Source organism: Mus musculus, chromosome 7, assembly GCF_000001635.26.
Source record: "Mus musculus strain C57BL/6J chromosome 7, GRCm38.p6 C57BL/6J".
Classification (NCBI taxonomy): Eukaryota; Metazoa; Chordata; class Mammalia; order Rodentia; family Muridae; genus Mus; species Mus musculus.
This window is the reverse complement of record NC_000073.6, coordinates 109045627-109070074: the sequence shown is the minus strand read 5'-3', so window position 1 is coordinate 109070074 and position 24448 is coordinate 109045627. Positions and strand designations below refer to the sequence as shown.

Sequence of the window (24448 nt, the reverse complement as noted above, 5' to 3'; positions counted from 1 at the left end):
CCAGGCCCCTCTTAAAGGTCCCATCAGCTCCCAAAAGCAGAAGCCTGGACACCAGGGTTTTTACCATATTGGCCTTTGGGAGGTATTTAGGATCCAAAATACAGTAATGATCTTCTGTGGTCAAGCCTTTAGATTCTGCTTCATGGCACTGATTTCTAACCCTGAGCTGACTCTGCTACTGTCTAGAAGCCTTGGTCGCTGGAGAAAGGCCAGAGTTCTTAGTGCCAAAAAGTTTCTTCTTGAGCAGCACGTACTGTGGCTAAGAAGTGTTAAAATGGTTCGGGCGGTATGAGGCCTGGAACCAAAGCAAGAACTCAGAAGAGGGGAGGAGCCATCTCAGTGACAGCCAGTTAATACCAAGTAAAACACAGCATTTGCTGTTATGCTCAGTAATGTTTGCACTTTGAGATGTGTAGAATATTTAAGACAAGAAGAAATTAAATTTATGGCAAGCAGTTAAGGTTATATATTTAGATCAAAAATGATGAAATATTAAAGTGAAAGACATAAGTCTTCTGACTAAAAAATGTGGTAGAGTGTATATGGAACAAAACTTATGATTTAAACACATTTAGGTAACAGTTCGGTGTCATTAAGTATGTGCTGAACAACTATTACCACCATTTGTTCATACTTTAAAGTTTCAAACATTCAGGGCACTATGGTATGTATAGTTATAAGAGTTATTTTACGTATGTGAGTGTTTGCAATGCTCGTGGAAGCCAGAAAGGGGTGCTTGGTCTCCTAGAATTGGTGTTACAGGCTTATGAGCTGCCATGTGAGTGCTGGGAGCCAAACTCGGGGCCCCTGCAAGAGAAGCGAATGCTCTTAACTACCGAGCCGTGTCTTCAGCCCCAGTATTACGTGTGTTTTCTGATTACTTAATCATTACAAACCATGGTTACCTCAATGAAATGTAAAAGCGCACTAATGCAGTCATGTATTTGCTGTTGGCATGTTGGTACTGTATATGCTGGGTGCAGGAGACCTGCACTAACCAACTTGGACACATAATAATTTGTTAAGTGAGATGTGTGTGTGTGTGTGTGTGTGTGTGTGTGTGAGAGAGAGAGAGAGAGAGAGAGAGAGAGAGAGAGAGAGAGAGAGAGAACTGACCAAATAGCAAAAAACATTAAAGTAGTAGAAACCAAACAAGTTAAATGGAAGGGAAAGGCAAGAAGTTAGGCTCATGGTGGCTGCATAAAGTATGTTCCCGTAAGATTACATTGCTTAGTGATGGCATCACATCTTAATTTGTGTATATACTTCAGTGTTCACACAGCAGAGTTGCTAGCACTGCAGTTTCAGGGATTATTCCCATTGTTAAGTGAAATGATTATATGAACACAGAACTCCGAGAGTTAGAGAAGGAGCCCTGGGTGCTAGGTGTGAACATGTGATATGTCACCCATACTTTTGTATACCTGAATATTGCATAATTGAAATGTTTCTCCTAAAAATCACTCTAAGTAGTAGTTTCCACATGTTTAATTGTTGTTGACTTTTAAAACATTTGAGGTTCTTCTGTTGTGAAAAACTTGGTTTACCAAGCTCTGGTAGGTGAGACCTCCCTGTGGAGGCCGTTTATCTGTATAAAAAGAAGACTCCCTTCATCTTCCGTGCTCTGACCCCAGCCTACTTTCTCAAGTACGTCCTTGGTTTTAGAGGTTTTAGTCAAAGCCAAAATTTGAGAGAATTAATCTACAAAGGCAGGGTGTGGAAGGTGAAAATGAGTTTCATTTTCGGCTTTGAGGTAATAAATATACAAAAGAAATAAACAGTTGATGTTGGGGATAAGGCAAAGAGCTTAGGGGAAAAGTCAGGATCGTGGCTATACATTTTGGAGATTATAATCAATTCCTTAAGAATGAACACATTTACAAAAGGAAAAGAAAGAGGGGTTGAGACTGAATCTTGGAGGAATTAAAGAACGATTCAAGAGACAGGGAAGGGCTACGTTGAATTGACCAGGCAGCTTGGGAGAGTAATGTCCTATACAGATCAAAGTAGGACGATTTGACAGAGCTTTGTTTAAGTTAGTATTCATTGAGTGACTAATAGGTGATAGCTGATAGCTACTTTCTTGTGTTGCAGAGAAAGTAAGAGAACCTGCAAATGTGTTGTCTGTGTCTGACAGGGTGCCTGCCAGGCATGCTGTAAAGTGCTCAGTAGTAAACACAGGAACTAGCAGATTGAAGAATCTCTGCTAGGTTATACAAGCTGTTTTTACCATCTAGCCTATATGCTCCAAATTATTTCTCCACTTTTCAAAATGGCATTATCTAGTTTTTCAATGATTCTGTGATGTCATGAGTAACCTTCATTCTAAAATAAGTTTTAGTAATAACCTTTTGGGTCAGTTCTAATGGATGTGTGTTCAGTTCTTGCCTCCCCAGGATTCACTCAGTGTTGGTTTTGAAACACCTGCTCTATTCTTACCCCCATGAGTCACTCCTGAACTCCATGGAAAGAAGTTCTGGGGGGCTGGAGAGATGACTCAAGGGTTAAGGCACTTGGACATTTCTATAGAGATGTCTCCAGTCAGACCTTTTGCCTGTTTTGCATGAGGTTGTCTTTTGCTATTGAATGTTAAGAAGTTAAGAGTAATTTGGATACTAGCTCTCATCAGCTAAATGTCTCTGGTAAGTCTTTCTCCCACTCAGTGGGTTATATTCATTTCCTTGATGGTGTCTTTTATAGGCAAAAGTTTATGTCAAAATCACTATCTTTTTGTTATTTTGGTTTTATATTTAAGAAATTGCTACCTAATCCAGGGTCATAAAGACTTATATCTCTAATTAAAATATTTTAAGTCTTTCATCTACTTCTGGTTAATTTTAGACTAGAGCGAGATAAAGGCCCATTTTGTTTATTTTTACACATGGCTATGGAATATGGTATGACTCTCTTTACACATTTGCTGAAAGGCTACACCTTTCTCCCTCTCCCACTCCTTCCAGATATGTTTGTGTATGTACTTTTTCCTGCACATACATAGCTCTGAGGAAATTTAATTTATAAATTAGGTATAGTAAGTACATGCCAGGAACTAATAACAAAGAAGAACAGTTGTAATGATGCTGCCACAGAACTGGAAGCATCATTACCTTTCAGGTCAGGTTTGTGGCCAGTACTCAATAAAGTAAGGGTCACTTGGGCAGTGCTGCCTTAGCACCCTGACAACTGAGGGGATACTAACTGATTAGTACGCAGGCAGCTATGCCTCATGGGTGCTATGGATGTAGGGATAATTTATGTACTGGGCTGGACGAGGTGAGGTGGCATAGCTTTTATCACACTACTCAGAATGGCATGTAGTTTTTAACTTCTGAACTGCTTATTTTGGAATTTTCCAATTGATATTCTTAGATCATGGCTGTCTGTGGGTAACTGGACTTATGGAAAGTGGGACCATGTATAAAGGAAGTAGACTGCTATACTTTGGTTTCTGTTATGTCTAAAATGGCCAGCAGTCAGAATATCATGTGGCATTCCATCTGTTTCTCAAACATACGTTGTACCTGAAAACAAATCAGAAACTAGTCTTTAACAAGGTGGGGTTTATTTTTTTAAGCAATCTCACTGCACAGCCCCAGTGGCAGCACATCTCCCCCTCTCCCCAGGACTCTCCGTCCCCTGCCTCCGTGATTGCTGAGATTACAGGTACACCCACACCCAGCTTTCAGTTTATTGTTGCAGTCCTTCCAGTGGCCTTTTCTGTCCTCTGACTTGTATGACATTGGTTTGCTTTTGTTTGTCTGTGATCATTCAGTTTCCCTTTTGCCCCCTTCCCCGTATGTGTGAGGATACATATTCCTCCAGGCTTGTGGGGGGTGGGAAGAGTTCATCCAGTTTTCCAGCTTTGCCACTTAGGTTGAGCAGAGTTACTGCTCAATCTGACTGCAGTCAAATACCATTTCTGCTGTACTCCACCACTACTTCAGATGCAAGTGAGCCGGCTTCACCCTAACCACGAGCCTCTCAGTCCTTCATTATCTTCTCCTAGGAAACTAAATCTTTCCCACATCTCTGCTATGTTTGATATTAAATGCTTCTGCTAATTACATGGTAATAGGTCTTGGGCCTATTTTCCCCTTTTTACAGCTCTGGCCATCACCTCTGGCTCTTGAACCTCACTGCTAACTTACTGTAATGCCTCTCTGCTGTTTCTTCCAGATCCTACTTTCTCCTTTATTAGGCCCTGTATTCAACTGCTAGATTAGTTCTCCTCAGGCACCTTTCTCATTAAGTCAGTTTCCTGATCTAAGATCCAGGGTACTGCACAGTAGTATGCAAAGTCTTCCAGTCTCTACCATCCTTTCCTTAACTCCTGTTACTTCCTTAATGGTGCCAACCTCATGTACTAATGAAAACCGTGGTATAACCTTGCATGTTGTCTGTCTTTGTTGGACACAGTGCCCTTTATCAACATGTTCCATGAGGGAACTTCATTTCTATTTTGTCTATGGCTCTTTTCCTTTCTATCCCAGTAGAATCTTCAACAACGTACATGTCTAATAAGTTTTCATGGCCAAGAAATCTTAACAGCATCATTAGTCTGCAGTTTAAAATAATGTAAAGCGGTAGTTTTATCTCATCTGATTTAAATTTTATGTCATTTTAAAAGGCCTATTAAAACAGTAAAAGAGTTTGAAGGCATGTTGCTACATACATTATATCAAGTTTATTTGTATCAAGAGAAAGACTGCTTTTTAAATATACTGTCTTAACATTTTTTGTATAATTTTGAAAAAGATTTTTAACTAAACAAAAACTACTATCAATATAGAAAGTTAAAATAATAATAATAATTTTCTTAGCTTTAAATAAATAACAAGGTAGACCATATGCATAACTAATATAATAATAAAATATCATATATAATAATATATTAGTAGTTTTAGTCTACAGAAAAAAACTTTTAATGGTGCTTTGGCATGCTATAATTTACCTATATAAATTTAAGAGAAAAATCTCAATGCAATTTAAAAGTAATGCTTACAAATTTTATTTTGTATTAAATTAGCACAAGAAAAATTTGAAACAACAATAAAAGGATTAACAACCCCTAATAGCAAGAGGGGGGAAAGTCTATTAGAAAGGAAAACTGGTCTGCTTAAATACAGGAGATCAAACTATAAATTAAGATATTGATTAGTTATCAAGATCATCCAGTGTGTAAATCCATATGGTCTTTTGTGGAGTGAAATTAGAGAATACTTGTTAAATATAAACATGTGTACATCCCTTAACCCAGAAGAACAACTTGAAATCTCTTATAGAGAAATACTTAACTATGCAGGCAAGGATGTGAACACAAAAAAGCCTGAGCTTTTTTTTTTTTTTTTTTTTTTTGAGCCTTCAAGAAATGTAAAATATATTGATATGTTTAAAAATATTTGAAAGAGGGGCCTGGAGAGATGGCTAAGTGGTTAAGAGCACTGACTGCTCTTCCAGTGGTTCAATTCCCAGCAATCACCTGGTGGCTCACAACCATCAGTAATGGAATCTGATGCCCTCTTCTGGTGTGTCTGAAGCCAGCTACAGTGTACTCATATACAGAAAATAAATAAATACTTCTTTAAAAAATATTTGAAAGAATAGGCTAGTACTAGGTAACATTGTAGAATTGGCTACAGATATGGTTGAGAAGAGAGTTTAGCTACGTATGCCTGTATTGCTTAAAATTTTATAATGAATAAAAAGCAATAAAATAATATGTTCAAATTTAAAGCACCTAAGCAACAAAATTTCATTTTGATAAGTAGCCAAAGATTTATTAACACAGCAATTCAAGAAAGAATAAAAATACGTAAATAAAATTGGTAGAAGTTATGTACGTACAGTAGGTCTAAGAAAGACAAAAATCCTGAAAGCGAAAAATCAGAGTTAAAGATGTAGCAAATATGTACAAGAGCTGTTTTTTTTCAGATCTGCTTATAATTATATGCCATTCTTTTTTAAAAAATATTTTTATTAGGTATTTTCCTCATTTACATTTCCAATGCCATCCCAAAAGTCCCCCATACTCTCCCCCCCCCACTCCCCTCCCTACCCACTCCCACTTTTTGGCCCTGGCGTTCCCCTGTACTGGGGCATATAAAGTTTGCATGTCCAATGGGCCTCTCTTTCCAGTGATGGCCGACTTAGGCCATCTTTTGATACATATGCAGCTGGAGTCAAGAGCTCTGGGGTACTGGTTAGTTCATAATGTTGTTCCACCTATAGGGTTGCAGATCCCTTTAGCTCCTTGGGTACTTTCTCTAGCTCCTCCATTGGGGGCCCCGTGATCCATCCAATAGCTGACTGTGAGCATCCACTTCTGTGTTTGCTAGGCCCCAGCATAGTCTCACAAGAGACAGCTATATCTGGGTCCTTTCAGCAAAATCTTGCTAGTATATGCAATGGTGTCAGCGTTTGGAGGCTGATTATGGGATGGATCCCTCGATATGGCAGTCTCTAGATGGTCCATCCTTTTGTCTAAAACCCTGGGGAAGCTAAAGACACTGTAAATACCCAGAATTAGTAATGAAATAATTTGAAAAAATGTAGAGAAAATTTGTATAACCTTTGAGCTACTTTTATGTGTTTTGATGAAATGTATATAATATTCTAAGGAAGAATACATTTATAAAACTGATATTTTTTAAATATAAAAAATTAAAATTAACCAAGAACTATAATTTATTAAAAGTGCTAGGACCTAGTAAAACAAAATATTTTTCAAACCTTTAAGGAGCAGACAAAGTTCATAAAATTATTGGGACAAGAGGTAAATGGAAACATTTAAGATCATTTGATATCATTTTAAACTTAGTAGTATATATATGCACATGAGACAGAGAGAGACAGAGAGGGGGCAGAGATAGAGACGGAGACAGGGATAGAGACAGAGATAGAGAAGCAGAAAGAGGAAGCAAGAGAGCTGGGAGGTGGGTCTCTCATGCCATAGCAAGTATGGAAGGCCAGAGGAAAACTATGTGGTGTCAGTTATCCCCTTACATCTTTGCCATGGGTTCTGGGGGGCTAATCTCAGTGGCTAGGTACTTTTTAAAATTTGCATAGCGGGGCAGTGGTGGCACAACACCCAGGAGGCAGAGGCAAGTGAATCTCTGAGTTCCAGGCCAGCCTTGTCTACAGAGTGAGTTCCAGGGCTGTCAGGGCTACACAGAGAAACCCTGTCTGAAGGTGGGGAACATTGCCTAATAATCTTAAAGCCAAAAACCATCAGTTAATATGAGTCTTAACAATGTAAGCGAGATAGTCATTGGCACCCAAATCAAGAGCTGATGACTTGGTCATTTCTTTGCCCAAAGTTGTGTTTCCTTTGCTGTCTTAGTCAGTGTTCTAGTGCTGTGAAGAGATACCATAACCATGGCAAGTCTTATAAAAGAAGGCATTTAACTGCGGCTTACTTACAGTTTCAGAAGCTTAGTCCATTATCACCATGAAAGGAAGCATGGCGGCATGCTGGCAGACATGGTGTTAGAGAAGCAGCTGAAAACTCTACATCTCAGATCTGTAGACAGCAGAAAGGGAGAAAAGGCCTGTCATGTGTTTTTAAAACCTCAAAGCATACCCTCTAGTGATATAGTTCCTTCAACAAGGCCACAGCTCCCAATCCTTCTAATCCTATGAGTTCCACTCCCTGGTAACTAAGCATTCAACTCTATGAGCCTGTGGGAGGCATTTTACTCTAACCAGCACACTGATGCACTATTATTTGTATAATTTCAGTTTTTCCTCATGCTTTGAGACAGTCTCACTTTATAGCCCAGGTTGGCCTGGAACTCCCTATGGTATCCATGCTGCCCTCAAACTCATGGCAGTCTTTCTGCCTTGGCCTCTGAGATGTTGAAATTACAAGTGTAAGGCACCATTCTTGGGTTGACCCACTCTGGAGACGAAGGGCTTGCTCCATAGCTTCCATGGCATCCAAAGTCAGTATTGGGAGGGAAAAGAACATTACTGAAAAGGAGCATCGGTTAGAAAGGGTACAAGGCAGAAGGCAGCTTCCATGCCCTGTAGCTAATGATCTAACCTCCTTGTTTACCTTCCCTCTACCTAAGGACAGAGTCCATTTAAAGATAGCTCTCAGTTCACAGAACTTCATGGTCTGTTTTTCAAGTGTGTGTGCACATGTGTGTGGATACATATTTGGAAGGGATTGGAAGCCTCAGCTGTCTTTCCTTGGGCTCTATCTATCTATCTATCTATCTATTCCTCCTTCCTTCTCTCTGAGATAAGATACTTGACTATAACATGCCAAGTGGGCTTAGCTGTCTGGTCATCAAGTTCCAGGGATCCTCCTGTCTCTATTTCCCTATCACTAGGATTACAAATGCATATCACCATGCCTAGCTTTTAAATACAGGTTTTGGGGACCAAACTCCAGCCCTCAAGCTTGCAAAGCAAAAACTTAACCTACTGATCCTCAAGCTGCATGTCCTTCCCCTTCTTGGGTTATGTGTACCTTTTCTGATGCCTTTATTTTAAGCCTTTATACTTTTGTATTTCCTTGAAAGAAATGCAAAGTAATTATATGTGTGCTCAGCTTACATCATACTATCATTCATAGCAAGAAATGGCAATGTAGCGTTGCTGAGGCTGGGTGTTTAGTCTGAGAAGTTCCCCTCATAGATACTCTCACTTTGGGTGTAGCCAGGATCTTATAAAGCAAAAGGGAGTCTACTAAGAAAAGATGCATAAGCCCAGTGTGTAGGTGGGCTTCTTAAGATAGTCATATTTAAGTGCCTTAGCTCTGTGTGCCTGTGTGGTGTGTTGTTTTGTGGCTTTGAAGTTACATTATTCAAGTGATGTTATTGATACCCAAGTTTAAAAGATTAAGCAAGAGTATTTTGCTATTCTTTTGGGGGGACTAGTGCTGGGGACCTGCCTTGGAGCCTCGTGCATGCTAGACAGCTGCTTTGCCAAATGAATGACATCCCCCACCCTGACTTTTTTGACTTTAAGGGATTTTTTATTCAAAGGTGTCTTATTAGGTAAGTGGTACATATTTACAGATAAGAAAAGAGTGCTTTTAAGATGAAGGCATAGAAAAAAAAAACAAAACAAGGTCAATACAGTTCTTACTGCACAGTAAGGGTTGAGGCATGTGTTTTTAAAGGTGTTCCACAAACCTGCTTATAAGATTTTCTCAGAAAAATGCAGTTCAGAGATGAGAAAGGAATAGGGATAAAGTTAAATTTAAAATCTGGGACTTAAGCATAGTCATCAGTTCTGTCTGTCTGCCTATCACTGTCTCTCTTTCTGTCATCCTATTTTATTTTGCTTTTTTGTTTGTTTTTGAGACTGTAACTCCTGTAACCCAAGCCAGTTATTTACCCAAGTATGGCTTTGAATTCCTGCTCCTCCTGCCTTCACCTCCCTAGTGCTAGAAGTAAAGGGATCTATGACCATGCATGGCTCGTTAGCTTATTTAACACTCTTATTTGAGAAATCTCTCAGAAGAGTAAATATTTTTTCTATGCAGATCATCTTCACAGTGGTTTTTATAGTTCAGTGAAAATTCCTGACTTTCAGCCAGCAAGAAAGGCAAAGCAGATTGGGAGGCTGTGAGGCTCCTCTGCCTTCCTGTCCCCTTTCTTTGCTCTAGCGTTCTATCTTGTCTTTGTTAGCTTGTTTCAGTGCTGGGGACTTACTCTAGAGCTTTGGGTATGACAGACCAGCTGTTTATCTATGAGCTATTGCATATCCTCAGTTCCCTTTCCCACTTTTGAGACAGGATCTCACTATGTTGCCCGGGCCAGCCTTACCCACAATCCTCTGCCTCATCTTCTCAGTACTGGATTGATAGATATGTGCTACCATGTCTGTCTGTAGACACTCTTATAATATAGTTTCTAAAAACATAAAGTCTGTATAAAATACATCAATTCCATTTCAATTTTTCATTTCCAGTTATGGAGGTCAGTTGCTTGAAGTATATTGCTACATCATCACAGTGAGCATATCATCTCAGATCTGTAGTGTGTAAGTCATCCCACCTATATAACGACTATATGACATCTATAACACCTATATGACAACTTATATGACTGACAACAACCTATAACAACACCTATATGACAACTTCTCTCAAATTTACCCAGCAGAGAGGGACTAATGGATCATCCAGCCTTTGTCTCGGAGGACAGGCAAGCCACTTAGCAGGGTGGCTGTGTGTTTGCATTCTCTTACCTCAGTGAACACAAATTCTTGCCTTCCCATATCTTGGCTCACTTTTGCACTTTCCACCATCCTGTTGGGTAGAAAGTCCTATCTCACTAATTGAGCATTTGGTCACTGCCGTAGTTTGCATACCCATTAGTACTGATAACTCACCACCAACCAGTAAGCGCCTTACTTTGAGTTTCATCATTCTGTGTGTTGGCAGCCACTTAAGCTTTCCCTTCTGTAAGTTCCTTCCTCGTGTCTTTGGTTCCTTTTGCTGTGAATTTTACCTGATGTCATTAAGTGGCAGACTCTTGTATTTTATAGATATGTAGCCCTTTATCAGTTTTACATGTTAGAATTTTTTCCTCAATTTCATTCTTCCTGATTCTGTTCATGGTCTTCTATATTGAATGGAAACCCTTAATTTTGTTGAAGTCAAACCCAGCAAATTTGTACTTTTAGAATTTCTTTAAGGTCTTTTTGTTCTCTGGTGTTCTATATTTTAGTGTGTTACCCCTATTAGAGATGGTTCAGTAGTTAAGAGCACTGGCTGCTCTCCCAGAGATTCTGAGTTCCATTCCCAGCATTTTCTGCATGCAGATGAACACACAGAGTATACATACATACATACATACATACATACATACATACATACATACATGGAGGAGGAAGAAGAAAGGAGGAGGAGAAGGAGGAGAGGGAGGAGAAAGAAGAGGAGGAAGAGGAGGAAGAGGAAGAGGAGGAGCAAGAGGAGGAGGAAGAAGAGGAGGAAGAGGAGGAAGAGAAATCATTATTTAGAGTGTTCTCCCCACTGTCTTTTCAAGCACCCTTTTACCTATGGCCCTTTCAAGATTTTGTCTCCCATCGTGCTTGTTGTATTGACTCTTGGTTCAAGTTTTAAAATGCAAAACAGTGGATGATAAACCTCCTCTTCTCTCAGTTCTTCCAAGGTTAGGCCTTTGACCTTGTTTCTGCTCTATGAATCCTGGGGCTCAGCTGTAGCCAATTCAAAAAGGGATGCTTGCCTCCTCCCCAAGCTGGGGACTCAATCTTCCTCCAAGGAATTTGGAATTAGGGCCAGTATTAGCTATTTTCTTGAAGGAGTTGCAAATTGAGAGGTTTGGAATGACTGTCTTCTACTATAGGCATGAAGAAATTAGAGAAGTTATCTGAAGAAGGAGAATGAAGATGTGAGCAATGAAACAAAGGGAAAAGGCTATGGTCCCATAGAGAGGAGAGAGTTGGAGTTGGAATGTGAAAGTAGCCAGCCTGAATCCTGATGGCTTTCCAGTTTCTGGTTCCGTTCTCTCCTGAGGACATTACATTTCCTTTTGTATTAGATAGGGGTGGCTAACCACTGTAACAGATAGACTCCAACGTATATAATGGCCCCCGTACAATAGAAGCTTGTTTCTCGCTTACACAAACAGGACCAGATGGTTCCAAGTTATCAGGGTAGCAGCAGTGGAGGCCTGTGCCACAGTTACTTAGAAACCAAGGCTAATGGAGGCTCTGCCATTTCCAACATATGACTTTCAAGGTCTCCCTGGACATTAGTATCCATCCTATAGAAGGAAAATGATCATGTAGTTGAGCCTATGGGAAGCTTTATAGGCCAAGTTCTTTTGTCTGGAACTCTGTTACAGGACCACATTTAACTCTACAGGAGGCTGGGAAATGTAGTTTAGCTATGGATCCAGAAGGAAAAGAAAATGGGTTTAGTGAACAAATAGAGTTTATCACAACATGCTTTGCATCTGTATGAAACCCCTATCTTTCTAATCAAATTCCTGCTTGTTTTCTTAAGCATGTTTAAGTAGCTTTTATTATTTGAACTTCAATACATATTTAAAACAGAAGAGATAAAACCAATTAATTAATTTTCTCAGGAAAATTGGACCGATTTCCACCTATGATGCATCACCACTCGGCACCCTCAGATGGTCAGACACCAGGGGCTCGTTTCCAGAGGTCTCACCTTGCAGAGGCCTTTGCAAAGGCCAAGGGAGCAGGTGGAGGTGCTGGAGGAGGGGGTAGTGGAAGAGGACTGATGGGCCAGATCATTCCAATCTATGGCTTTGGGATCTTTTTGTACATACTGTACATTTTGTTTAAGGTAAGTGAAATTATCCTATATGTATAAGATGTATGTATATCTTATATATGTATATCAGTGAAAATCTAATGCCATTGTAATAAAATCATTGTCTCTGGTAAACCCCTGCAAGGGTCATGTAGCCCTTTCAAATCCATCGCGTCTTTGAAAGCCTCATTGTCTCCTTGTGAACTTGTTGGGACCATCATCATCTCAGTTTTACAGAGAGAAATCTTAGGATAGGTTTACAACTAAAATGCAAGTCCAGGATTTGAGCTTGGATCTTCTAGTTCATAATCCAGTCAGCACTATAATTCAAAAAAAAAAGAACAAAAGACTAGGCATCTTTGCAAGCTGATAGACCATTAAGATGCTCTAAGAAGCAGCTTGTTCATAGGATGGGCACCAAGGTTTCCAAGCAGCCACTGTGAGGTGCCAGGGTGTGCGATACTGGGCCTGATGTCATCTCTGTAATTTTGTCCTGTCCAGACACTAAGACCTACATTTCCTGGTTGTGGGAAGTCTTGCTGAGTCTTTTAAGGGAGACCCCCAAATAAGTTCCACTTCTAGGCAGGGTTTGTAGGTTACAGGCGTGTTCTCTATGTTGAGGTATAGAAGCCTCACTTTACACTCATGCCTCAGTAAAGTGAAGGGAGTTTAGTTTCTTCTCACCCAGGAGTTCTACAGGCAGTCTGAGTGGAGATAGGAATGTCCCCCAGGTGCTGTGTCACCTGCCACTGGGTGAGCATGAGTATAGCAGGTGACTGACAGGACTTTGTTTTCCTTGTGATTTGATCTTTGCTTCAATCATTTTTACCTTCTTGACTCAGTGGCTTTAAAAAGACATTTCTCTAATGTTGATGCTTGCTTGATTTCTGACTTAATTTTTGTCTCCCAGCTCTTTTTGTTTTTTCATTTAACATGAGGTGTTCCGTGACTTTGAGGTTCTGAGCTGCTGTTGATGTGCTGTGCCTCCTTCATCCTCAGCTTTCAAAGGGGAAAACTGCAGAGGATCGGAACTGCTCCACTGCCCCACCTGGAAACGCCCACAGGAAGATTAGTAAGTGCTCTGTCCCCTGTCTTCAGTGGTAGTGAGTCGGAGTCCGGTACAACAAGGGAAGTCTGTGGGTGTGTCCCAAAAGCGTTTCTCAAGTGTTGTGTATGGGTGTCGGACCAGAGAGGGAGGATGAGTGCTGCTTGTGCTTTAGCAAGAGGCTGCTACTTCACTTTGGTACAGAGTAGGAAATTAACGGTCAACATTTGGCTTAGTTACTTTTCACTTACAGACTGCAAAATATTTGGAGCAAATATGTTTATTTCACAGAGGAAAATTCAGGGAGAAATTGCATCATTGTCACATTCCACTTTTAGCTCTTGACACTCTGGAGTCTTTAAATGTGCTGTCAAATAGTGCCCAGCCAGAGTACTCTGTGCTGCCATAGTCCTTTGTTCTAAGAATTTACAGATTAGCATGATGCTAGGAGAAGTAATCTGTGGGGTAAAGCGCTTGCTAAGCAAGCATGAAGACCTAAGTTAGAATCTTCAACACTCATGTAAAAAGCCAGGGATGGCTGTGCAGGCCAGCAACTCCAGTGCTGGTGAGCAGACACTGACAGTCCTTAGATTCCCTGGCCAGTCAGCCTAGCCAACATGGTGAGTGTCTGGTTTATTATGAGACCCTATTTCAAAGGAATAAGGGAGTGGAGGGGGGGGGGATGCTGCTTGTCATCCTCTTGTATACACCTGCACACTAACTTGCTTGGGTCACATACACATAAACTTCACACACAGAGAAAAATAACTTGTAAGAAGCCATTACCTAGAAAGAAGGGATTTGTGAAAAGAATTTTGGGAACCATGTCTGGATGGCTTGAGTAAAACTTACACAAGCATGGACTCCTGAGCTTGTAGTGGTCTTGCTGTGTAGTACAAACTCACAAAGGTCTGCCTGCCTCTGCCTCCTGAGTGCTGGAATTGAAGATCTGTATCACTTCACCCATCAAAGGTTTCTTGTTTGCTTTTATTTTTTTTAATTTTAAAATTATAAAGTATTTTTCTTATAAGTTTTTAAAAGAAAGGCATTGATAGAATGCCCTGGGGATGAGGCATAGAAGCAGCTGCCCTAAGCAGTATCTCCTTTTGAATGACTTTTGGGTTCTTTATTGTATTAAATCCTCAATCATATTTCACAGCCTTTTTGGAAATCTTAAATAGTCAAGGACTCTCTGAAGAAAACTGCTATGTCTCATTATGAGGTAGTTAGTAATGATGACATGTATCAGTAATTTACAAAAATCATAGAAGGAAATCTTGAACTGGTAGGAGGACTCAGTGGGCGGAAGTGCTTGTTGAATTTGGTCCCTAGAACCCATTAAAAAGATAAGATGTTGTAGCATGCTTCTGTAATTCCAGTATTTTTTGATGACATTGAGACAGTCAGGAGAATCATCTAGAAGCTTGCAGACCAGCTAACACAGAGTGTGAAGTATAGGAGAAACAAGAGATACCCTGCCTCCATAGAGTGGAAGGTCAGAACTGACTCCTGAAGGTTGTCCTCTAACCTAAACACACACACACCACAAAATAAACAAAACACCAATAATAAATAAAATAAAAAACAAAAATTGTTAAGACCTTCCTCTTGTCAGAGACAGATAGAAACAGAAGTAATTCAAATGGCCAAATGGACTTCTGTTTATAGCAATAGCAATACCAGTGAGTCAGTTTTTTATTTTATTATGAATCATGCAAAATAATAGTAACCTCGTACCACACAGTGCAGTTTGTACCCACTTCACAGGTATTAGTTGAATTAAAAGGAGTTTTACACCCAGGCAGTGGTGGCATATGCTTTTTTTTTTGGTTTGGTTTTTTTTCGAGACCGGGTTTCTCTGTGTAGCTCTGGCTGTCCTGGAACTCACTTTGTAGACCAGGCTGGCCTCAAACTCAGAAATCCGCCTGCCTCTGCCTCCCAAGTGCTGGGATTAAAGGTGTGCGCCACCACCACCCGGCTGGCATATGCCTTTAATCCCACTACTTGGTGGCAGAGGCAAGCAAACCTCTGTGTTCAAGGCCAGCCTGTCATACAGAGTGAGTTCCAGGATGGCCAGGACTACACAGAGAGGTATGAAATCTAGGCCATTTATATACCTAATTTATATAAGCCTAAATGAATGTGTATCCTGTTGTGCCTGCTGGCCAGACCTCTGTATTAGTCAGAGAATCCCTGTCCTCTTGAGTCTCTGAACAAGCCTGGATTCCCACAGACCATTTCAGCTAGCCATTTCTGGAAAGGGCTTAGGGAGTTGCCCATGATGGTTCTTAGACTGATGCTTGTCTTTTCAGCCAACTTTGAGCTTGTTCAACTACAAGAAAAACTAAAAGAGACAGAAGAAGCCATGGAAAAATTAATCAACAGAGTTGGACCTAATGGTGAGAGGTAAGTTTTCATCAAATAGGACTCAGACAATTTCACATTTATAGATTTTCTACACTTTGGCTGTTGATGTATAGACCATATGTTTTTATCTTATATAATTGTCAGCTTAGGCACAATATATGTATCCTTTCTCAATTAACATTTCATTTTCTTATCATTGAGAAACTTGTTTTCAAATATTAAGTGTTGTACAAATTATTGTAAGAGTTTGTGAAATTTATAAATCTTGTTGGGCCAAATAACCTAGTTTTAAGAAGGATCTTCTAGTTATCTAATATAAATTTTAAGTAAAGTCTGGCTATTGAACATTGTATTTTGATATCAAATAAGAAAAAATACCCAAGATATAAGATACAATTTGCTAAATGCATGAAACTCAAGAAGAACAAAGACCAAAGTGTGTACACTTTGCCCCTTCTTAGAATTGGGAACAAAACACCCATGGAAGGAGTTACAGAGACAAAGTTTGGAGCTGAGACGAAGGATGGACCATCTAGAGACTGCCATATCCAGGGATCCATCCCATAATCAGCTTCCAAACGCTGACACCATTGCATACACTAGCAAGATTTTGCTGAAAGGACCCAGATATAGCTGTCTCTTGTGAGACTATGCCGGGGCCTAGCAAACACAGAAGCGGATGCTCACAGTCAGCTATTGGATGGATCACAGGGCCCCCAATGGAGGAGCTAGAGAAAGTATCCAAGGAGCTAAAGGGAACTGCAACCCTATAGGTGGAACAACATTATGAACTAACCAGTACCCCGGAGCTCTTGACTCTAGCTGCATATTGTATCAGAAGATGGCCTAGTCGGCCATCACTGGAAAGAGAGGCCCATTGGTCGTGTAAACTTTATATGCCCCAGTACAGGGGAATGACAGGGCCAAGAAGTTGGAGTGGGTGGGTAGGGGAGTGGGTGGGGGAGCATGTGGGGGACTTTTGGGATAGCATTGGAAATGTAAATGAAATAAATACCCCCTCCCCCCAAAAAAAAGCAAGGGCCTGAAGAGATGACTCGGTGGTTAAGAGCACTTGCTCTTCTTGAGGACCTGGGCTCAATTTTTAGCACTTACAGGGCAGCTCACAGTTGTCTCTAACCAGTTCCAGGGGAGAAGATCCATTGCTCTCTTTCTGCCTCTGTGGGTACTTCATACATGTGGTGCACAGACATACATCCAGGCAAACACTCATACACATTTTTTAAAATATCTAAAAAAGCAACTGTTATCACAGCAGGCATTTGTGTTTTGTGTTCTCCTATGCAGAATTCAACATGCAAAGTAGGTGTCAAGGGCCAAATTAATCCTTTAGGAAGGTACACTTCTACTCTGCCATACTGACCAAGGATCTGAAAAGGTAGGGTTATGAAAACTGGAACAACTAAGGAAACTGAGGCACCTAAAAGAGCCAGGAAAGGAACACCAGATGTGGTATTGAGGAGTAAGACAGAGTCTGTCTCAACTGAGCCCTCTTACAGGGAGGAGGGAAAACTTCACAGTGGGCCATAAAATCACATGCAGTATATTACGTTCATGAGCAACTATGGAGTCTTTGATACAAGGAATAGGCGGTGTCCCCTTCTGTTTGCCATCTTTCAACTGTTTGTGCTCTGCCTCCTCGCCTTTTGCTTGATGACATCTAGTTTGCCCATCCTTTGTTGTATATAAGAAGACATCCTCAAATTGTAGTCCCCTGTTTGTGTGTGAATAGAAACATGGAAATGACTCCTGATATGACCAGTAGATTTATTTTAGACATCTTTCTCATGTACATGTAGCTCTACACACATTCAGTGTCCTCCAAGTTATGTCTGATAGAAAACACAATATCAAACTCAAATACACAGGCTAAGGGACTAAGGTGAAATGTTCTAATTTCTGCCTTGAGAATTAGCAAGATTTCTTTCCTTTTGGAGTGGTTTGTCTTGTGACTTACCTGCTGGAAACATGGTGCAGCCTAAGGAAGCAGATTAACAAGGAGCCTGGTTCTGAGGAGCCTGAGCTTGCAGATGTTCCTTGTGTGCTCTCTTGTATGCCCAACCCACATAACAACTCTTTTTTTTTTTCTAAAGCATCTGTGCACTTTTTCATCTAGGAACTTGCAAATTTATTTTCCTTTGCTGAGGCATCGATCTCCCTCCTACCCCCACCATACACCCATTTGACTTTGTGCTTTCAACAAGAGCATCATTTTCTCTGAGAGTCCTTACCTGAATCTTCTGGGCATATTGGGTGATACTGACCATCAAAGCATGTCTTCCCTGATGTCCTGCAACCTTTGAGAGAACAGAATTGTCACTATTCAGTCTTAAGTCCTTCTGCTGGAGCACTGATGATATCTGCACACCCTGAAATAATTAGTATTTTAAAGCAGGGTCTTCAGCAACAATAGTGTCTTCTTAGGAACCTCTTTTCATTTGTTCTGCACAGCTTGTATGGTTGTTAATGACAGGTATTAGTTACTCTAGGAGTAACTATTTGAGAGCATAAAGTATACTGCTATAGCAAATAAACTCAAATCTAGTAGCTTCAATAATACAGAGTTATGCTTGAGTTCTTGGGTTAGTGGCCCTGTATTGGGTGAGAATTGTTGGTGTTGGCAGGATTCCCTTTGCAAGGCCCTTTCGCAGTCTAGAAGTTCTAGAAGTTGCCCACACTCCTTGGCTTACGGCCCCTTCCTTTATCTTTAAAGATATTGGATTGAGACCTATTCAAAGCATATCTCTTTGACTTCTACTGCTTCCTTTCCCCACTTTTAAGAATACTTGTAACTACATTGTATATTCTCAGATAATCCAGGATAACCTCCCATTATAATGTCAGCTGATTTTAGAAACCTCAAGTCCACCTACAATCATAGTCCCCTTAGAGGGAAGTTTATGGATTCTAGGGATTAGAACCTGGATATCTCTGTAGGTGTGAGTGGGATCTTAAGGTCTGAAAGGGAAGATCTTAAATAAGCTCTACAAGATAGAACAGTTTCTTCAAGCAGAGTTCAGAAAAAGAATGTTTCAGAAGGAGACAGTAATGGTGAGAGAAGAAGGCAGGTGCTTGAAGTAGCATTCTGTTGGGAGCTGGTGTAGTGTTTACAGTCAGGATAGGATAAATGGCTAGAGAGGTGGGTAATGGGAGACAACAAGGCAACTAAGACCTGTATCTGAATGATGGACTGCATTTAGCATTTATTGTTTTTGTGAAGGTTTTCAGAAAAAATGTCATGTTTTCTTGTTTAGAATATAGCAGACATATGCCAGAAGCCTACTGAGAACATTCCAGCAAAAGGCAATGGGAAGTGCTAGTGTGGTGGACACTTGACGGTGGCAGCAGGAAGGTGGCAGGGTTCCAGCCAGCCATCTATTCAGGGTGCTCTAAGCCAGCCAGGTTGTGTGGACAAATGTTGTTAAAAACAGAACCAACCAAAAGAAACAGAGTGATAGGCAGTGAAAATATAAAAGAGGGGCACAGATTATGGGAATTTGTAGTTATTGGAAGCAAACCAGTACTAGTTATTAGATTTCAACTTAGAAAAATATGAGGTATCTCAAGATATCCAAGTTTTGAACCTCCAGCTTTTAGGAAAAGAGGCAATCATAGTGGCTCTTAGTGGCTCTCAGTGTTTAGGAAGCAGGAGCAAAGGGACTGCTCCAGGATGAATTATCATCCTACTTCAGGACTTACTTGCTCAAGATCCAGTTGGTAAGAAAGTACAGTTGGTCCAGCTTGGATCATGCAGCTATCAATGAACCAATCACATCAGTCAGGAAGATGGAATAGGAAGATTGCCACTTGAATACTCTAAGCTATAGTATGAGCAGAAGAGAGACTGTACCCACAATGGAAAACTAACTAAATAAGGACATGGAAGGAAAAGGATACAGAGATGCCTGGAGATTTATAGTAGTTCCTAGGAGATTCCAGCATTAACTAAGATAAAACACAGAAGAGAAAGAAGATAAGGATTTTGAGAGAGCAAACAGGGACTGAACTTTGAGTATGGTTGAGATGCTATCAGAACACCCACATCTAATATACAACAGCGACAGGAAATGTGGGCCTTGGGAGCAGAATAAAGGACTGGGTGTTGTTGCTGGGAAAGATGAGATCACCACGTTATTGAGGCCACTGTGTTGTGTTGTTAGCCTTGCTCTTGCCTTTCTGTTTATTCTCTCTGTATTTAGTTCTTGAATTTGGACTTGCTACTTCCTTTGGTTAAAAGTCAGATGCCATTATTTTCCACCTGTGATCTTTTATTTTTCTAGCATTTTGGAATCTGCCGTATATAACCTATTTATTATCCAGCTCTGCTTGTTCATGTGGCTTCTCATGATTCTTGGCCAGGTGGAGCTTGGTTTTGAGGGATTGAATTTAAGGTTAATTTGAAATTTAATGTGACAACAAAGTCACAAGTAGAACTGCTGAGGAAATAATTGGGCAGCATGGACATCTGGGTAAAAAGTAAAGATGAAGGACAGGTTAGGTTATCTTCCGTTTAGGGTCATAGCTTAACCTGTGCTACTCGGACAGCCTCCTTGGAGCATGACTTCAAGAATGGAGACACAGGACTCCAAAGATTGTGCCTTCATGATGGCCAGACTTTAGTAAGCAGAGAAAATGGGCACAGTCAGAACTAAAAGAAATGATTGCAGAAGTGGGAGGAAGGCAGCTGTGTCTGTGGCAAAAGCAGGAAATTCAGAAGGATGCACTATAGTATGAGAAATCAAAAGGAACAAACTGGAAGATACTCAGGAGTAGAGCAGTCTTGATGATTTTTATAAGTTTTGGAAAACGATATAGTGGAGGCCACATTTCAGAGAGGCAGACGAAAGCAGAAGGTGAGGAAATGAAAACCAGGCAGATGGGCACAGAGGCATTAGATGGCTGTGGCCATGTTGCCATGCGTGTACATGACCACCCTGACAGAGAGAATTCCATAGAAACATTCATTGTAGTAACTTCTGAAGATGCACTAATATGGATCCTGCCCTCTGTGTTTAATGGGCAGCACAGACACACTTTTTCCAAGTTAAAAGGATGTTTTAGTTTGAAATTTTGTCTGTTGATGCTTCTCCAAGCCTGGCTATTGTAGTTAAGGGCTTCCATTTTTCCCTGGGTTAGGAAGCAGAGGCTCAGTTTTGTTTCATTTAGCATCAGTACACTCTGTGTACAGTTACAGAAATGGTTTGTAAAAACTGCTGGCCCAAGCTTTGTGGAAGCAGGCAGGTTGTCCTATTCTGTCCCTGAATTCTCCCAGAGAATGGGCCATTTTCATTAGAGGAAGTTGGATAACTGGGCAGGTTTTTTTTACAGTCTTAATGTTTGAAGGAGAAACCTGCTTTTCTGTTAGGTGAACTTTGTTAGTCTGAACACAGAGAGGGACACAGGGAGCACCTGCACTGAGTAGAGTGGAGGGCACCTCCATTACTGGTGCATGAGGCGCTGCCGATGGATGTTTTGGGCTATACGGAAATAAAGAGTAGTTCTCTTAAATCCTCCACTAGATGGTTTCTGTTTCTGTCCAGGACGCTGCCTTTCTGTGAGATGCAGTGTGTTCCTCTCAGCTGTGTGGTTATCCTCAAGTCCCATGCTGTGCTTGCCGGTATTTGCCCAGAACCATAGCTCTGTTGGTAGTTTGAGGTTTCTAAACTGTGGAAATTGTGTACTGTGGTGGGTTATGGGCTCATCGGTAGTATTTGCTTAGTAGGAATTCCAAAAGAAAGGAGAAGAGGAAAAAGAAAAGGCACCAATCACTGTGCGTAGATTTCAGTTTGTGGATCTCAGTTCCCCAGTTTCTCTGATTTACTTGGCTGAGTGTTGTGAATTATCTACCTCTGAAATTTCAGACTGTACAAATGGAAAAAGCCCTGTGGTTCCAGTCTAGTATTTTCCTTGGTTGAGTCTAATGGCCTAGAATATTTTTCTTTGAGGTCTTGCTTCAGAGAAAGTGTCTCATAGTGAAGGGAATAAATGTAAGAGCTGCAGGGAAACTGGGGAATCGGGCTGCTGAGGCCTGAGGGTGGAACCACTGGGATCTTGGTTCCATGTTGATTCATCTTGGAACCTCAAGCAGCTACTTGATTGAAATATTCTGGAGATTAGATTCCCCGTTTATAAAATCACAGCATTGAACTAACATCTCTGGCTACAGCCATGACATCCAGAAATCACCTGTTGCTAGACCTCCTCTTTGATGGTCCGAACAGATCATGGTGAAGTTTTTCCATTATCTAGGGGTGCTGACCACTAAATGGCTGTATTGTCTGTTTCTCAGCAGAGCACAGGCTGTGACTTCTGACCAAGAGAAACGATTACTGCATCAGCTCCGAGAAATCACCAGGGTCATGAAAGAAGGCAAGTTCATCGACACATCTCCAGAGAAGGAAGCTGAGGAAGCCCCATACATGGAGGACTGGGAAGGTAAAATGCCCCTTCCTTGTTAGCTGTCACCCAGAAAGATCTTGCCAGTTGTTTACCTAATTTAAATGTGCAGTTGGAAAAGTTTGGCAAATGTACGGTGATAATCACACTATAGTGTCAGAATAGGGCAATTTCATCACCCTAGGAAGTCTTACCTCCTGCCTCTGGCAGCGCTGTGATAGCTGTCTTCTATTTAGAGGAATGCTTTTGAGATTCATGTGTGGTGTTGAGATTGTAGCACAAGTTCTTTCTGATATTGCTGGGTAGGATTATATAAATATACCACAATTTGTTAATCCACTCAATAGTTGATTAACACTGGACTCTTTCTTGCTTTGAACTGTAGGATTCAAACTATTGTGAAATTTGCATGAAAGGCTTTTTTGGACATACTGTGCTTCTCTTTTGGTAAATGTTTAGGGGTGGGATTTCAGGTTTTATAGTGGGTGCATGTTTAAATTTATTAAACACTTTAAAGTGGCTGTACGTTTCCACTAGAAGCTTGTGAGAGTCAGTTTTACCATATCCTTGCTAATGTACTATCTTTGTAAATGTTAGCCATTCTAATGAGTTTGCAGTGGTATTGCAATCATAACTCAAATTTGCATTTCTCCAGTGACTACAATGCCTAAACATTTTTTACATGTGCTATTTGCAAACTGTATATCTTTGTTGAAGAGTCTGTTCAAATCATCATTTTTGAATATTGGGTTGACTGTATTTTTATTAAGGTACAACATATTTATTAATTGTGCAGGATGGTCCTTTTGTTTGAGAGAGAGAGAAGGTTTTGTGATACAGTGGCCCTGGCTGGCCTGATTCTCACTGTATAGCACCCAAGCTAGCCTGACTCATCACCCTGTGGCTCAGCCTCCCTGGTATTGGCAGTATATGTGTGCCTCACCTGTGCACAGCAGCAGGAGTTTTCATGCATCTTGGATACAAGTACTTTACCACTTAGGCATTTTACATGTATTTTCTTATACTCGCAACTTACCTGTTTATTTGCTCAATAGCATCTTTCTAAGAGAAGTGTTAAATTTTTATAAAGTCATACTTGTCATTTTTCTGTTGAATCACATTTTTGTCTGATCTCTTTAAGATATCTTTGCCTAATCCAGATGTTTTCATCTAGAAGTTATATGGATTTAGTGTTTACATTCAGCCTTATTTTGAGAATTAAAAAAAAATTATTTGAAATTAAAATATAATTGCATCATTTTCTTTCTTCCCTTTCCTCCTTCCAACTCCTTCCTTGAGTTAATCTTTATAGATTGTAAGGCATTAGGACTTAAATTTGCTTTTGCATATCTTAATACTGTGTCACTCTCCATTAATTTGATTTAATTAATAACTTTAGCATACTGGTTACAAATCAATTGACCGTGTATGTGTGTGTGTGTGTGTGTGTGTGTGTGTGTGTGTGTGTGTGTGTATTCCATGGTGTGAAACCTAGAGTTTGCACATGGTGGGTGAGCTCCAATCTAATTCAGTACCAAATGGTATGGTTTCAGGTGAGCCCTGAAAACACACATACATACATACGTACATACACACATACACACACACACACACACACACACACACACACACACACACACACCATATATGTAGCATACAGATCAAGCAGGTTGTATTTATATATTTAGGAATACACATGTTGGGGTCTAGGAATTGCCTCACAAACCACATGAACCCCAATCTCAGTCAGACAGGAATAGTTTATAGAGCATGTGCCCCGGGAATAGTTGACCAGGGCCATGGTCCAGATTTGGGACTTAACCATGACCCAGAGTTAAGATCCTAGAGGGTTTTAAAGCTCCAAATCCACAAATATCTGTGCCAAGTTATTTCACCAGTCAGGATTTAGGGATTGATATTTCCTTAGGAACATGTCTTTGTTGTACATTTTTCCTGCTCCCATTGGTTGGCGTATTCAACTGTAGCAGGGCACTTGCCTTGCCTAATATTCATGTCCTAACTTGTCCACCAGGATGGGTTCATCCCAGGGGTAACTTAGAAAGGTAAATACCATGAAAGCTTATATATAGGTGCAGTTAGGTAGTTGGTTCAGGTCTAAGCTTATTGTAGGTAACTTATACAAAGCAGTTCTACTGGCTTCTATCATGATTGGTTCCAAAGGACACAGAACATAACAGAATATGTAATTAATCTTGGCATTAGAAAGTTTCCTAGTAACTGCAGAAACATAGGAGAAAGTCTATCCATTTAACTGTTACCTAGGCCTTAACATTTTACCTAGGTCCTAACACATACATGTAACAATTAAAGAAAAAGAGCCTTACATTTGTTTTGTGTGTGTG

General features: G+C 40.4%; 1 protein-coding gene across 6 annotated transcripts in view; it reads left to right on the top strand.

The window, feature by feature from the left end:
* The window catches only part of Ric3 (RIC3 acetylcholine receptor chaperone), a 49165-nt gene that overhangs the window by 13358 nt on the left and 11359 nt on the right, over window positions 1-24448 (top strand). The window contains exons 2-5 of one of the 6 annotated variants that reach the window (XM_006507943.4): window positions 12066-12292; window positions 13198-13331; window positions 15617-15710; window positions 21979-22124. In XM_006507943.4, the coding sequence (XP_006508006.1) occupies window positions 15670-15710; window positions 21979-22124 (187 nt within the window). In that variant the 5' untranslated portion in view covers window positions 12066-12292; window positions 13198-13331; window positions 15617-15669. Of the gene's footprint in view, window positions 1-12065; window positions 12293-13169; window positions 13332-15616; window positions 15711-21978; window positions 23348-24448 lie in introns of those variants that run through there. The other 5 variants (NM_001311161.1, NM_001038624.1, XM_017322302.2 and 2 more) reach the window with 5 other exon arrangements.